The sequence below is a fragment of the Nerophis lumbriciformis genome, linkage group LG09 (genome assembly GCF_033978685.3).
Source record: "Nerophis lumbriciformis linkage group LG09, RoL_Nlum_v2.1, whole genome shotgun sequence".
NCBI classification, from domain to species: Eukaryota; Metazoa; Chordata; class Actinopteri; order Syngnathiformes; family Syngnathidae; genus Nerophis; species Nerophis lumbriciformis.
Genome location: NC_084556.2, coordinates 27,919,292 through 27,937,002, shown reverse-complemented (window position 1 = coordinate 27,937,002; position 17,711 = coordinate 27,919,292). Strand labels below are relative to the sequence as shown.

The following is a 17,711-nucleotide window of genomic DNA, read 5'->3' as shown; positions in this document are numbered from 1 at the left end:
GCTTTATATCATTATTATATAATTTTATTAAACAATTGTAGTTGTTTGTACAACTATTGTAATGCTTTTCAAACAATATATTCATATCTAAAAGTTTGTATTTCTTTTTAAAGACATGTTACATGTTAAAATTGTGATGTTTTTTTTTGGGGGGGTGGGGGGGATTCAATTGATTTCAATAAATTTCAATGGGCAGGGCTGATTTGAGATTTGAGTGTTTTGAGTTAAGAGCTCGGTCATAGAAAAAAAATATCTCATGAGGTATTATTGTTTAAGAGCTTTTTGATAAAGCAAATTATTGTAATATCTAATATTAATCTTGATATATCTGTCCACTGAGATCTTTGATTGTCTTTGGGTCCACTTCCACGGCTTGTGGAGATACATTACAACACTGAATGTACACTTTCTGTCCCTCACTTGAAATGCCTATCGTGCACAAAATTGAAGTCTGCGTATTTAATAATTAAGCATGAATACATGTACATTTACATGCACATGATTGAAGGAAGTGTCAGGCTTGGTCAAAAGGATATGCAGAGTAGGGAATACTTTGACAGGCTTTTATTTTGACAGCTTCCATTCACCTCCAGAGTCAGGGTAATACAACATCTATATTAACAAAAACTTGTCGGCGAAAAAGGTTCCAAAAAATAGGAACAACCGAAAATCACTCCGAAAGGAGGAAAACACAAAAACAAAGACAAACTATAATTGGCGCCGTATAAGCTATAAAAGGTATTAACACAAAACGCTCCAACAGGAGGAAGAAACAATGGCTATGAACAAATTCTACACTTATCTAATCTAATAAAGTTTAACAAAAAAATGTCACTCAAAAATTTGAGGAAAGAATGAGTTGTAACAAAAAACTGATAACTCACCACTTCGGCTGAAAAAAACAAATAACAAAAAATCACTCTGCTGAGGAGGAAAAAAGGAAAACTCAAAATAGCAACGAAGGAATTCAGAATCAAGGAATATAAACACAAGACGAGGCAAGGCAAGGCAAGGCATGGACATGGAAGCTAGAGAGACACGAATACACGACACAATGTGGCACAGATCAAGGGGCGGCGTGGGCTTATAAGACACATGAGGGTGATGGGAAACAGGTGGAAACAATCAGGGTTCAGGGATGACGTCAGACTGATGACACAAAAGGAAGGGCAAGTGATCTGACAAGAGAGGAGTTACTTTTCAAAGTAAAACATGCAATTCACAAGACAGAAGAAACCTAGAAAAGACATCTCTCACCGCGGTGGGACAGGAGGAACACAAGAGACTTTAATGGAACAAATTGTGTGCCTACTTGGCATAAAAAAAAACCCAGCCATGACCCCGAGTTTGGGAAAAGTTGCAATAAGCAGATACATAATTGTTAGTTTATCCACCGTGACTCATTAAGAATACCAATTTAGTGATTTTGCATATTTAAATTGTTCATCTCAGTCTCCTTAACTGTGTTTTTGTGCTCCGCAGACACTTGAGAAAGCCGTTGTCCATCAGAGAGGGTTGATCTTTTGTACACTCGCAGTTTTCTGCGTGACGATCCCTTGTAGAAAAGCAGCTCTGCGTATGCCTTACGAAAGTCCCTATTCAAGGCGGGGTAGAGGATGGGGTTCAGGAGCGAGTTGAAGTAGCCTAGCCACAGGAGAACAGAGTGAAGCGTGGTCGGGGGGTTCATGTGTTCCTTGATGCCTGTGCAGGTAAAGAAGGTGAAGTACGGGAACCAGCAGATGACGAAGGCTCCCAGCACAGCGGCCAGCGTGATGGTAGCTTTGTGCTCTCTGGCTATGGCTGCGGTTGACGCCGTGCGGGCGAATGACGGCGTGGCGGCACGTATTCGTTGCACCTGTGATCAAAACGACACTCGAATTTGTATTGTAGAAATGATACATATTGCAACACTGTACATTTTCCAGTGTGTTCTATTAAATTAGAGCCCCAGTGGCAGTGTGTGAACTGCCCTGCATTAATGGGACTTAATGGCATTCTGCTGTAGATCAGTGGTTCTCAAATGGGGGTACGTGTACCCCTGGGGGTACTTGAAGGTATGCCAAGGGGTACGTGAGATTTTTTATAAATATTCTAAAAATAGCAACAATTCAAAAATTCTTTATAAATATATTTATTGAATAATACTTCAACAAAATATGAATGTAAGTTCATAAACTCAGTGAAGCACAAGCTCAGGTTCCTCACTAAAATTTCTGTCAAAAAGAACTGTGAAAAGAAATGCAACAATGCAAATTCAGTGTTGACAGCTAGATTTTTTTTGGACATGTTCCATAAATATTGATGTTAAAGATTTCTATTTTTGTGAAGAAATGTTTAGAATTAAGTTCATGAATCCAGATGGATCTCTATTACAATCCCCAAAGGGCACTTTAAGTTGATTATTACTTCAATGTGTAGAAATCTTTATTTAAAATTGAATCACTTGTTTATTTTTCAACAAGTTTTTAGTTATTTTAATATCTTTTTTTCCAAATAGTTCAAGAAAGACCACTACAAATGAGCAATATTTTGCACTGTTATACAATTTAATAAATCAGAAACTGATGACATAGTGCTGTATTTTACTTCTTTATCTCTTTTTTTCAACCAAAAATGCTTTGCTCCTATTAGGGGGTACTTGAATTAAAAAAAATGTTCACAGGGGGTACATCACTGAAAAAAAGTTGAGAACCACTGCTCTAGATGACTGAGTAATATTTCTGTTGAGCTGTAAAGATTACAGGTGACACTCAAACAAGCCAGCCGATAGCAGACGGTCCAAAAGCAGTGAACATTTGCAAATAAACGATATGTTACAGTTATACCTCACCTGAAGAGTGCCACAACTTAAGAGTGTTTTGAGATAAGAGCTGTCCCATTTGCGTTAAGTTGCAAGCAACTCCATTAGCTGGTGGGAAAAATTCCACAGTGAACCCCGTAAGATCCGCCCCAAAAACATCTAGGGCCTCATCGATTAAGAGTTGCGTGGATTTCCTACTCGAAATTGGCATACCTTCGAATCCAGAAAACATTGTGTGCAAGAAAAAGTTCAGATGCATTAAAGTTTTCACACGTACTAATCCAAGCACATTTCTTTGTTACATCCCAATTAACGAGGAATTGACTGCAGATGTATGTGTGGCTGGGCACGCCCGGACCACGCCCAGGCCACGCCCCCTTATAGATGCGTAAATCATATTGAAATTAGCCATCTGCCTGAAATTTGCAGACTCTGCCCAATCTGAATTCAGTAGGAGTGCTTCTTTCTCGTTTTTCGAGCGAACGAAATAGGGTTAAGATTGTGAGCTCGTCATCTAATTTTTACTTGACTTGACAAAACCCGGGATGATACAGCGAGACCATGCAGCTAACCGGGGTTTGTTTTTCGCTAAAGGAGGAGAAGACGCGGCGGACACAAAGTAAGGAAGTCGGGTCGAAAAATTTCTGGTACGAAACGTTGGCTAAGGTTAAATTTACTTCTCTCTCCAATGCTAGATCCTACACGTATACATGTGTATATTGACAATAAAATGCTTTTCTATTCATTATCATGTTAATATTTTCACTACACTGCTGCTTAAAACCATTGTAAAGAATAGAGGCCTGAGCTGGCTAATACAATTAACTATGCTATGAGCAACATATTCTTTAGCGAGACTCGCAAACATAATAACAGATTATAATACTAACTGGTCCATTACCAACACAGTATGCACAGGTCCATTTGAAAGTAATTTTTAGGAAGATTATTCTTTATTTGATGCTATTGTCTCACATTAGAAGGCTAAGCTAGCGACACAACAAATCAAGCTAACATTGCTAATGTATTATTCACACATTTCTAAGATACTGTTATTACTTAACGTTTTATTTTTTCCTCCATTGCCATAAATAGTAGTCACCGATCCCGCCATTAAAAGTAGCTTTTTCGGAAAATACATCTTTTTGTGAAGGTTTGTGGTTGAAGTAGAACTAATCTTTGCACACAATCGGATTGACTTCCTTACAGTTGCAGGCACATTACCATGACTCATAAAAGTTAAAAGTAAGGCACTTTTTACTTCAGAGTAGGCTGAAAGTTTGTGTAGTGACTTGTTAAAAGTTAAAGTTAAAGTACCAATGATTGTCGCACACACACTAGGTGTGGCGAAATTATTCTCTGCATTTGACCCATCACCCTTGATCACCCCCTGGGAGGTGAGGGGAGCAGTGAGCAGCAGCGGTGGCCGCGCCCGGGAATAATTTTTGGTGATTCAACCCCCAATTCCAACCCTTGATGCCGACTGCCAAGCAGGGAGGTATTGGGTCCTTGTGCTGGTTAAAGCAAACAAACAACAGAGCATTTTCCGTCATTGGTTTTCATCGTCGACATGATGTTGCAGCACAGTCGGTTTTACATAAGTTTGAAATGGCTGAGTTACGCAAGGATGTTTGGGTAAATGTCTACCATAAATAGATAATCCGATGATGTCACACATGGAAAATAAGTCACAAAAGGAGCTAATTCCAAACGGGCCGTTTGAGGTAGCATGAAGGAAGGCAAGATTGTTTTATAAATATGTCTGCAATGCCTCCATTTCAAAATTGCGGGACTTATGCAGATTCCAGATACACATAAGAAGGTATCATCAGGTAAAAAAGTTGCTTTTGCACATTAGGATCCTTTTAAAACAAATGTTTTTGAAGTGGCTTTTAAAAAACAGGCCGAGCTAGGCATTTCTATACTTTTTAGTACTGTTACATTTTGTTTATTTAGTTGTATTTGTTTTTATCAAACTATTCTCTTTTTTGTTTGTTTTCAAACCTCGCAGATGTTTTTATTTGTTTTATCATTTAAATATTTTCTTTGCTGTAATCTTTGAATTTTTACAGCACTATGAGGCAGCTTGAGACGTTGTTTTTAAAGGGGAACTGCACTTTTTTTTTTTTATTTTGCCAATCATTTATAATCCTTATGTGAGACAAGCACAGATATGTATTTCTTTTTTTTGCATTCTAACTAGAGCCTATTGGAGTCTCTCTATTCTGCTTATAGGGCGCTTAAAACAACATCCAAACACCTCCATCAAAGTTTTATATGCAGGCTGTAAATATTTATGCAATTTAGTAACAGCCACATTTAAAATGGGAATATTTTAAGCATATGGCGGCACATTAATTTCACAAACACAATCATTTTAAAAATGCATCACAAAGCTGGCTTTTTCCTTCGTCAACATCACTGATTACTACTCACTGCAGACGCCATGAGAGCCAATATACATAATAAAACATCACTTACTGTACAATGTCTTCTCTCACTAGGATGCCGACTATTAGGATGTTTACATATTCCTAATAAGATAAAGGATGAATCATAATCCTCACGAAGAAAAAGGTAGGTGTCATGTTTGTGTGATCATGTTTTGTTTTGGTTATGTTCAGGTTTGGTTTTTGGACTCTTTGTACACTCTTGTTTGTTTTGTCACCATAACGACCATTAGTTTTCACCTGTCCTCATGTCACGCACCTGATTCATTTGAACTCACACACCTGTCACTAATCAGGCCACTGTTATTTAAACCTGTCTTTTTCTGTTGATCGTCCTGGTGACATTATCCTATCATACCTCTGCTCACTTCATGCCATGCTACTTCTGACACCCCTGCTAACTCTGTTTGACTTCATGCTACCATAGTTCCATGCCAAGTAAGTTTTTGTTTATTGTTCATAGTTTCTGCCTTTGTGCAAGTTTTGTTTCATTAGCCACGTTTTTGTACTTCCGCCTTGTGCGCACCTTTTGTTTATTCCTTTTTATAGTTATTATTAAATCATGTACCTACCTTCACGCTGTGCCCGCGCCAACTTTCCTTTGCATTCCGGGAAAACAAAACGCCCCTCAGTCCCCTTATTGACAGGTAGGTAGAACCAAGCGTCTTTTTGTGAATTTATTTTGCCATTCCCGGGTCTAAATTGGATGCCAAAGTTGACCAACTTGTCAAATTATGTCCTCATCCTGAGTGAGAGGCAAAATGTATGATCTAGAATGTACTTCCACAAGCCCCAAGACAAGAAAGCAGCTCACCAGCCATTGATGTCAATATAGCAGCACAAGCTACTTAGCGCTCTGTAATCACGGTACTAATATAAATAGTTTGTCTGCGTTAGCGCTTATTATAATAACAATATCACTAATATTTGGTTAATATTCAGGTAATGAAATGTAAATGGAGTATTATTGGCGGCTTTTGGATAGTAATTCAGAGGACTCTATGGACGGAATAGAAGACCTTCCATAGACGCCATTGTAAGCTGACTTTTTTTTAACCTTTATTTACGAGTTAGAATGCATAAAAAACAATACATCTGTCTTATTGTCTCTCATAATGATTGTGAACAATAGGCAACATTTCCAAAACAAGTGCAGTTCCCCTTTAAAGGTGTCTTTGTAGCTAGTTGAAAACAATTCAGTGTCTGCTTGGTTGGACTCAGACCCAAATAAAGAAATAACTATATGAATGTTTGCATATACTGTAGGTATCCATCTTTAAATGTGAATACTGTGAGTAAATTTAACGCAGCCTAAGACCAGTATTAGACTTACATTGGTCCGACTTAGTCTTAGATTTACAGTAGATTGGTTGAAATTCTTAGACTTAGATAAGATCTGAGTCTAACACTAGATCTGATCAATCCAAGCCTGAGAGCATGAACTGACGAAGCCTACATGGGTGACAGGCGAAACGTCTTCTAAAACAAACTAAGCAGTCCAGATGCGAACAATTGAATGGCCTGGATGAATGAAAACGTCCACAGACATTGGTTAATTAAAACTTTGCTAATTAAGTTACTCACCTGTTGTCGTGCCACTCTGAAAATGCAAAGGTACATCCCACAAATAATCAGCATTGGCAAATAAAATGAGCACAGGACATAAAAAATGATGTAATTGTTATTCCATTCAAACTGGCAGTAACGTCCCTCTTTGTCCTCTTCGCTGGCGTGCCAGTCCAGGTGCTGCACTCTGTAGTCCGCCGTGTTCCAGCCCAGGTGGATGGACACAAAGGACACCGCCAGCGACAAGGCCCAGATGGCAACAAGGGCCACTGTCACTCTCGGGGCGGTGATTCTGGACAAGTAGCTGAGGGGTGCTGAGATGGCCAGGTATCGATCGACGCTGATTGCCAACAGGCTCAAGATGGAAGCGGCACACAGCATGACATCCAGGGAGATGTAGATGTTACACATGGTGCCTCCGAGCGGCCATTTCCCGCCACGTAGTTCCAGCGTGGCCGAGAAGGGCAGCACAAGCAGGCCCATCAGCAGATCCGTCACCGCCAGCGACACCACAAAACAATTAGCGATGCGCCACAGTCGACGGCTGAGGCCCACGGCCAAACATACCAGCACGTTCCCGCCGATGGTCAGGATTATGAAAGACACCAAAACTAACCAGTGGAGGGCTGTGGAAATCATGATGAGCTCCTTTGGTCAGTTTTCTCTTGGTTGGAAAGGCTTTGTCATCCACTTAACTCCACAGCGTGTTTATTATTTGATCATATACTCCTCTTCTTGTGTATGACGATCATCATGTTCATAGGTCACCGCGTAGAAAGGTCCTTCCAGACGTTTTTTTTATTTTGTCTGCTGTGACGCTCTGAGCTCAACAAGGCCCTGGTGGAAAAAAAAACAACGACTATTTATTGAACATTCACACACACTACCTTCCTTATTTCCCGTCCACTTACAATTCATATGTCTTGTAAGCAGAGGAGAATTACATTAAAATAGTCAACATCTTGTGATATACGCCAGTGGAAAGAGTGCAAGAAATGAGTGAGGAGATTCCAACTGATGAGCTCAGTGGCACATTTCACTTCAAAATACACCCGAATGTGGCTTGAGATAATATTGTTACCAAGACATGCATTCATTAAAAAATATGTGAAATGGTGTCAAATGTCAAGCAATTTACTGCGATTAATTCCAGTCACTGCATTTTTCAGACTATATGACACACTTAAAATCATTTAATTTTCTCAAAAACTAACAGTGCACCTTATAACCCGTACAAATTAATTCTGGTTGTGCTTACCGACCTCATAGCAATTTTATTTGGTACATGGTGTAATGATAAGTGTGACCAGTCGATGGCAGTCACCATACCAGAATCGTGTTTAAAGAGAACTGGGCCAACTCGGTTTCTCCTCAATGACATTTAAAAGGCACGCACGTGACTACAGGACGCCATGACTGCTACCAACTTTGGCTGATGCTATGTGTTTGCGGCACTTACTCGTTACTTTTTTAATTTTTTTTAATGAATTTATTAATCAATCAACAAAACAATACACAACAACGCCACAACAATGCAATCCAATTCCAAAACCAAACCCGTCCCAGCAACATTAAGAACACCAATAAACAGAGCGATTGAGAGCAATTGAGGACCCACAAATCCAAATGTAGTGAAACAAAAATGAACATTATCGACAACAGCATCAATATAAGTAACAATTTCAAAATAGCAGTGATTAAAGAACCCTCATTGATATTATTATTAAAAACATTAATAAAAAATTATTCAAAAATTAGTGTCACAGTGGCTTACACTTGCATCACATCCCATAAGCCCGACAACACACCGCGTCCAACATTTTCCACAAATATATAATAAGTCATACTTTGGTTCATTTAATAGTTGAAACAAATTTAAATAATGGATCCCATGTTCCAATATATGACTCATTATTATCTAAACTAAATGCAGTTTGTTCTACTGATATCATCTCCATAGCTTGTGTGTACCAGTCAGTATGAGTTGGATTATCAACAGCTATCCATTTTTTAAATATTACCCTTTTTTTTATTATGCATATTGACGTTTAAAAATGCCCTCTTGTTCAGCAAGGGGCTGCTTCATCCGCGAGAATTGTGGAAAGCTTTTACATTGCTTTCCCCACAACAAAGAAGACAAGTATGGTAAGGGAAGGTCGCCATCAACATTGGAGAGTCACCAACTACAGCATCTCGTGCGAGGTAAACACGACACAATGACTGCGTTTTGTTCAGGACAGAACACACAGAAGCTGATACAAATAAGAGCAGAGATGAACAAAAACAGACTTAAACTAAAATAATGCAATTCGGTAGCAGCAGAAGAGAAATACAAACACAAATACAAAGAGACGGACTTTGAATGAATAAATGAAACCACGTTTTTGGGTGTAGTAATAGATAACACAATAAACTGAAACCCTCATAAAAATATATAACATAAAGTGCCAAAAATACATCAATAATGAATAAAGCAAAATATGTTCTGGACTAAAAATCACTCCATATTCTGTACTGCTTGCCAGTGTTGCCATATTTAAGTTTTTGTGCAGAAAATAGGGAAATAAGTACGCAACCCAAAACCAGTGAAGTTGGCACGTTGGTAAATAAAAACAGAATACAAAGATTTGCAAATCCTTTTCAACCTATATTCAATTGAATAGACTGCAAAGACAAGATATTTAACGTTCAAACTGGTAAACTTTGTTATTTTTTGCAAATAGTAACTCATTTAGAATTTGATGGCTGCAACATGTTTAAAAAAAGCTGGCACACATGGCAAAAAAGACTGAGAAAGTTGAGGAATGTTCATCAAACACTTATTTGGAACATCCCACAGGTGAACAGGCTAATTGGGAACAGGTGGACGCCATGATTGGGTATAAAAGCATCTCCCATGAAATGCTCAATCATTCACAAACAAGGATGAGGCGAGGGTCACCACTTTGTCAACAAATGCGTGAGCAAATTGTCGAACAGTTTAAGAATAACATTTCTCTACCAGCTACTAGGGATTTCACCATCTACGGTCCGTAATATTATCAAAAGATTCTGAAAGAATCTGGAGAAATCACTGCACGTAAGCAGCAAGGCTGATAACCAACATTGAATGCCCGTGACCTTCGATCCCTCATGTGGTACTGCATCAAACAGCGACATCAGTGTGTAAAGGATATCACCACATGAGCTCAGGAACACTTCAGAAAACCACTGCCAGTAACTACAGTTTGTCGCTATATCTGTAAGTGCAAGTTAAAAAGTCTACTTAGCAAAGTTAAAGTCATTTATCAACAACACCGAAAAACGTTGCCGGCTTCGCTGGGCCCAAGCTCATCCAAGATGGACTGATGCAAAATGAAATGTATTCTGTGGTCTGACTAGTCCACATTTCAAATTGTTTTTGGAAACTGTGGACGTTGTGTCCCCCGGACCAAAGAGGAAAATAACCATCCGGACTGTTCTAGGCGCACAGTTGAAAAGCCAGCATCTGTGATGGTATGGGGGTGTATTAGTGCCCAAGACATGGGTAACTTACACATCTGTGAAGGCGCCATTAATGCTGAAAGGTACATACAGGTTTTGGAGCAACATATGTTGCCATTCAAGCAACGTCTTTTTTTATGGACGCCCCTGCTTATTTCAGCAAGACAATGCCAAGCCACATTCTGCACGTGTTACAACAGCGTGGCTTTGTAGTAAAAGAGTGCTGGTACTAGACTGGCCTGCCTGTAGTCCAGACCTGTCTCCTATTGAAAATGTGTGGTTCATTATGAAGCGTAAAATACGACAACTGAGACCCCGGACTGTTGAACAAGTTAAGCTGTATATCAAGCAAGAATGGGAAATAATTCCACCTGAAAAGCTTCAAATTGGTCTCCTCAGTTCCCAAACGTTTACTGAGTGTTGTTAAAAAAAAAAGGCCATGTAACACAGTGGTAAAAATGCCCCTGTGCCAACTTTTTTGCAATTAGTTGCTGCCATTAATTTTGAAGTTATCAAGCACTCAGCATCAAGGGTTGGAATTGGGGGTTAAATCACCATAAATGATTCCTGGGCACGGCCACCGCTGCTGTTCACTGCTCCCCTCACCTCCCAGGGGGTGAACAAGGGGATGGGTCAAATGCAGAGGACAAATTTCACCACACCTAGTGTGTGTGTGTGTGACAATCATTGGTACTATAACGTTATCTTTAACTCAAGTAAAAGTAAAATGTAGTCATCAAAATAATTACTTGAGTAAGAGTAAGTAAGTATCCCGCGAAAAAACGTATAATGTAACTATTTTTTAAAGGTTTTTTTGACTACAGTTGTAGTAGTGTAGATGTGAATGTGCATGTGTAGAACATAACATTCATATACAGTTTGTTGCAACATGTTTTCTCTAGTTAGAAGTGGAATTATTTTAGGTTGAAATGAGAACATTTCTAGTGACACAGATGACAGCACATGATATAAATGTTCTTTTTACTATTTTGAAAATAATCATTGAAGCTTTGTGCAGCCTTGTCTGACACCATGTCACTTTTTACAGTCAATTTGTTTATATGCACTAAATTAGTCTAATTTGTTAAATAATATAGTTTCTTCTATTTTCACATCTACATGTGAAGTTCTAGTTTCCATGCTCTTATCTAAAGTGACTGATGACCATATGCAGTGTGTCTCTTGTACACTAGGTGGCAATTGTGGTAATTCCAGCTTGTTTAGCTACGTGGGAATGTAAATACAAAAGAAGGCCACCTGCTAATAAGCTTTTTTTTTTTGATTGATTGAAACTTTTATTAGCACAGTACAGTACATATTCCTACAATTGACCACTAAATGGTAACCCCCCAATAAGTTTTTCAACTTGTTTAAGTTGGGGTCCACGTTAATCAATTCATGGTAAGCTAGCGCTAGTAGCTTTCCAGCTCCAGATCTAACACATAACTACAACTTTCCACTGCTATTTATTGTTGTTTGTAATGTTTTAATGTGCTTAAATGGCCCTTGTGGTTATTAGGATCATCCGAGACATACAAAAGGTTCGCTATTTTAGTCTAATGTTGTAGGAGGTTTCTGCTAACCAGTTGTCTCAAACAGCAGGGATGTGCTGGTGTCATGTCGGGTAATTAAAATGTATTATTTTGGGAAGATTCTTACACTTGTTGAACAAGTAGGTTTTTATTTTATCATACCACCAACCAGTGTTAGTTTTGACAACAGTTTTTAATTTAGTTTCAGTCATAGTCCTTTGACGAAAATGTTTTCTAGTTTTAGTCATATTTTAGACATATATATTAATGTAGTTATAGTCTAGTAGACTACATTTCTCAACATTTTAGTGAACTAAAATGACAGTAAACGTTGTCAAATAAAATATAAAGACAGCGCTTCTTTGAAGTTGTCTTGAAAGCCCTTTTATTAAATATTTATTATTGCATGGTTAAGTTAAAAGTTAAAGTACCAATGATTGTCACACACACACTAGATGTGGCGAAATTATTCTCTGCATTTGACCTATCACCCTTGATCACCCCCTTCTGGGATTTACTCCCGTCCCTCTCCTGCATGCTACTGTGATTGTATGGATTCATAACTTGACCCACCTGCCTAGAGACAAAATTAAATACTGTATGATTAGATTTCGTCAACATTTTTATCTCGTTGTTATGTTCGTCGACTAAATTGTCAATTAATTTTGTTATTGTTTCCGTCAATGTGCATTTGTTGTGATTCATTATCGTCCTATTTGAGTCAGGGAAAAATAGGTTGTTGACAATAACTAAGACAAACATTTTTAGTCAACAAAATCAACACTGCCTTGTTATTCTTAGCAAGGAAGAATGCAAGGCTCTGTTTGATTGCTGGAATGAAGTCAAATGTCACTAAAGCCTACATTGTATTGGGGATTTTTTTTTGTATGACTGGGTTGAGTGGCCGCACAGTAGGGTTTCTTGGCGCAGGGGTCATCGCGTGTTGTTCTGGCCTATGGAGCCATGGTGTTTTTTTTTGGTGTGTTTGTTTGTGTTTTTGTCATCTTTTCAAAAAGTTTTGGGGTGTTTTTTTATGAATGGGGTTTTGGTGGTCAGTTGTTTCGCTTCTGGTTTATGTGGGAACTGCACTTTACTTTTAATTTTGCTTATCATTCACAATCCCTATGTAAAACAAAACACATATGTCTTGCTCGCAAAGTCAGCTAGGATTGGAGCTACTGGAAGTCATGGCGTCATTGTGTCTATTGCGTGTCTATTATGCCCATCAAACCATCTAAAAAACATCCAAAAATTGCCAACAATACTACATTTACATTCCGTGACCTGAATATTAAGCAAGTATTAGTGATTTTGTTATTATAAGCACCAACGTTAAGGACCTGCTTTTAGCGATGCATTGATCACAGACAGGTAACTAACTCATGTTGCTATTTTGACATCATCATTTGGTGAGCTTCTCTATCGCCTCTGGGCTGGTAAAGGTTATTTTAGATTATAAATCATGCCTCTCACCTGGAAAGTAGAAGGTTGAGGCCATAAACCGAGAAGTTGGTCAACTTTGACATCCAATTTATACCCGGAAATGCGAAAGACACGAAAATATGTTCATTTGCACCCACCTTTTTTTAACCCTTCGTGAGGATTAGGATACATTTTTCATCGAAACGGAAAGATATAAACATGCCATCAGTCGGAATCCCAGTGAGAGCAGACATTGTACAGTAAGTGGTTGTGTTATTGTGTTGTTGTCTCTCATGAAGTCTGTCATGATAAGTAGTAGTTGTTGTACAGTGAGCCTTTCATAATGATTTGAATTATATTTTGAATTATATTGGAAATAGAGAACGCTTTGATGCGTCTATAAAATTAATGCACTGCAGTATGCTTGAAATAAGCAACTACTATATTACATTTAATGTATACCGTATTTTTCGGAGTATAAGTCGCTCCGGAGTATAAGTCACACCGGCCAAAAATGCATAATAAAGAAGGAAAAAAACCATATATATGTCACATTTTTTGGGGAAATGTATTTAATAAAACCCAACACCAAGAATAGACATTTGAAAGGAAATTTAAAATAAATAAAGAATAGTGAACAACAGGCTGAATAAGTGTACGTTATATGACGCATAAATAACCAACTGAGAACGTGCCTGGTATGTTAACGTAACATATTATGGTAAGAGTCATTCAAATAACTATAACATATAAAACATGCTATACATTTACCAAACAATCTGTCACTCCTAATCGCTAAATCCGATGAAATCTTATACGTCTAGTCTCTTACGTGAATGAGCTAAATAATATTATTTGATATTTTACGGTAATGTGTTAATAATTTCACACACAAGTCGCTTCTGAGTGTAAGTCGCACCCCCGGCCAAACTATGAAAAAAACTGCGACTTATAGTCCGAAAAATACGGTACTTACAGTGTGTGTACAAAACCTTGATGGATGTTTTGTTGTGCTTCTTTAGAGCACTTTATAGGTGGAACATAATGACTCCTATTGAGTTCATTGTTGGCTGATTTTTGCTAATGCTTATTTTCTAGTTAGAGTGCATGAAAAAACCAAAATCATATTTTTTCTTCTCTTACATAACTATTGTGAATGACAGGCAAATACATTAAAAAAAGGCAGTGTTCCTTTAAGCTAGCCAGTGAGTTATTGGTATCATTTTTGGTTAAAATAATTTAACGACGTGCAAGTTGAAAACAGGCTCTAAATTTACTATCAATGCAGTATTTATTTGTTTGCATTAAAATTTCAAAGCTTTTGTAATAAATAGCTTCACAGTCAAACTAATAATTTCCTTACATGTCCAAAACAGATTCCAATGGTCGAAATATTTGCTTCAAATTGATGACAATGTGATTAACTCTTGTTTCCATGTAGACTACAGCGGCTCATTACTGACATAGTTCTCAGAGTTCAGGGATGAACAACTTATGCCACACTTAAGAAGGAAAATATAATTCAAAACATTATGAAAGGCTCACTGTACAGCAGGAATCAAAACCCAAAACAATGCAGAGTGAAGTTTTGATGTGGTTTTCATTCATCTCACTTTTTTGTGTTGATTTAATTCATGAAACCTTATATGAGTTTCAAATATAGGGCTAACTATACATTATACTGTGAATAGAAAATGTACTATTGTTTAAAACTGAATTATCCTATCCCATGCAAGTCCTGTAAATGTTTAACCAGAATGCACATGTGACTAAGCAACACATTTAATAATAACTATATTCATCTTTGCTCTAAGGAAATGACTGAGAGTGGTGTTGTTGTTTTTGCATGGCTTATCCTTATTCTACTAGTCACAATCTCAACACAAGTGGTGACTCACCTCATATTGTGCAAGCTTCTTCCCAGGTCATAAATAAAGTCTACTGCCAAGGAGAAACTATGTATTTGCTCTCTCTCTCTCTCTCTCTCTCTTTGACTTTTTTCCTCACCCCGTTTTTTCAATTTAATTTATTGACCATATAATGCAGCCAAGCAAAGATGCCCACCCACCTGTGGAACACTCATTCATGGCTGGGGTTTAATCAGTCACTATGTGTTTTTGCTTTGAAAACATGCTTTTTATGATCAGACGTAACTAGGTATTATTTTTTATAGTTATCAACCCGTCTTATATTTACTACATGTTTTTAAAAGTAAGACTTTTGAGCCGCCCTGCGATGAGGTGGCGACTTGTTCAGGGTGTACCCCACCTTCCGCCCGAATGCAGCTGAGATAGGCTCCAGCAACCCCCCGCGACCCTGAACAGGACGCGGTAGAAAATGGATGGATGGATGGACTTTTGAGCCATTTAAAACATTTGGAATGTTTATTTTTCACAATTTTAGTACAAAAAGTAGTAGAATGAAACACAGTGTTCAAAGCTGCTGAATAAATGGATAATATATAAATGTACTATAACCCAGAGGTTGTTTCAGGTAGTTGTTATCCATGTGGGACGGAAATCGTCCAAATCCGAGTTTGCGCATGTGGAATTTGAACACACACTTTGTACACATTAATCTCAAGTTACAACTTTGCTAAACTACAGGATCAAGGTGTTTATAAAAGACCACAAACAAGAATACACAGAGGAAACTAATTAGAGCTGTTGACCCTCAGTCCAACAGGGAGCTATAAAAACAATATTTAGGCCCAATGAGAAACCCAGCAAAGACAAAAAACATTAGAGAAAAGTAGAACACACACGTTTGTGCAATGTTTTTAAACAATTGCATTTTTATTTTATATTGAAGCTTGATGTGTACAGTATTATATGACTCAGTTGTTCCACCTGCTGGACATGAGTGGTTACTGTTATTACAATTAATGCATACTGTAAATCCCTGCAAAACAGATTTACAAGCCTTGCAATAAATCCTCAGTTCAATGTTTTATTTATGAACGTGGGTTGGCAAGATATTAAGATTAGTTGCAATTATTTAGAGACTCCCTGTCTATCGCCAATGCTTCATTAGAATGCATTCCATACGAGACTGAGGTCTTTTGAAATCCTACTTGTGTTAATTAAAGCTGCTTATTATTGTAATTGTTGTGGTTGCAGACTATATTTTCCTGCTGTGTTGACTGTCAATCAGTCTCTCTCATGATGTTTTTTTCAAACCAGATACGAGCGAGCTCAAGGTGATGTTTTTGACTAACAAGCTTCAGTCTTTCAAAGGCAGATGCCTGGCCTGCTTCACATCATTGCTGCACTTCAGCATCGAAGAGCTTTTATCCTCTTTCTACTATCCATCCATTTTATACCGCTTGTCCCTTACTCATTTGAAAATAGTATAGAGTAACAGAGTAAAGTCGCTCCCATCCAGATATTTACATATTGTACAGTGTAATAAAACTCTACAATGTAAGTGATTATGAGACATACTTGCCAACCTTGAGACCTCCGATTTCAGGAGGGGGGGCAGGGGCGTGGTTAAGAGGGGAGGAGTATATTTACAGCTAGAGTTCACCAAGTCAAGTATTTCATATATATATATATATATATATATATATATATATATATATATATATATATATATATATATATATATATATATATATATAAGAAATACTAAGTCAAGTATTTCATATATATATATATATATATATATATATATATATATATATATATATGTATATATATATATATATATATACATATATATATATAAATATATATATATATATATATATATATATATATATATATATATATATATATATATATATATATATATATATATATATATATATATATATATATGTCTTAATAAGGTTATCCAAAAAATAGTGCTCAATACCGTAGTAGAGCGCAATATATGTATGTGTGGGGGAAAAAAAATCACAAGACTATTTCATCTCTACAGGCCTGTTTCATGAGGGGGGGTTTCCCTCAATCATCAGGAGATTTTAATGGGAGCATTCGCATACCATGGTTTGTATAGGGCACAGAGTGGGTGGGTACAGGCTGGCGTAGGGGCGTAGTGATTGGCTCATGTGTTACCTAGGAGGTGTTTCCGTCTGTGGCGGCATGCTGTTACAATTTCGCTGCGCTTGTTGAGGGATGACAGGTCTGGACGGTAAATAATAAACAGTTTCTCTTTCAAGCATAGGTTGCATCTTTTATTACCACTATTGTAAGGTGTGCTGGATGCAAGAATTTGCCATGTTATTGAATATTCAACATTATTGTCTTTGAGGTCCCAAATGTGTTTGCTGAGTTCTGTGGTATTCCGCAGGTTTTGGTTCCTGAAAGAAGCCTTGTGATTGTTCCATCTGGTTTTGAATTCTCCCTCGGTTAATCCTACATATGTGTCGGATGTGTTAATGTCCTTGCGTATTACCTTAGATTGGTAGACAACTGATGTTTGTAAGCACCCCCCGTTGAGAGGGCAATCAGG

At 37.6% G+C, this 17,711-nt stretch overlaps 1 protein-coding gene and 1 long non-coding RNA gene across 2 annotated transcripts in view; one reads left to right on the top strand and one right to left on the bottom strand.

Moving 5' to 3' along the window:
* LOC133607443 (uncharacterized) overlaps positions 1-5,377 on the top strand; it is a 38,887-nt gene extending 33,510 nt beyond the window's left edge. Inside the window, exon 3 of the long non-coding RNA XR_009815415.1 lies at positions 5,305-5,377. This is a non-coding gene — a long non-coding RNA (uncharacterized lncRNA). The remainder of the gene's footprint in view (positions 1-5,304) is intronic.
* hrh2b (histamine receptor H2b) lies at positions 550-15,262 on the bottom strand. Its single transcript, XM_061962060.1, has 3 exons — positions 15,152-15,262; positions 6,835-7,653; positions 550-1,855 (listed from the first exon to the last, which is right to left on the bottom strand). The coding sequence occupies exons 2-3, from the start codon at positions 7,453-7,455 to the stop codon at positions 1,418-1,420; spliced, it is 1,059 nt and encodes a 352-aa protein (XP_061818044.1). The 5' UTR covers positions 7,456-7,653; positions 15,152-15,262; the 3' UTR covers positions 550-1,417.
* Between the last annotated feature and the right edge of the window lie 2,449 nt (positions 15,263-17,711).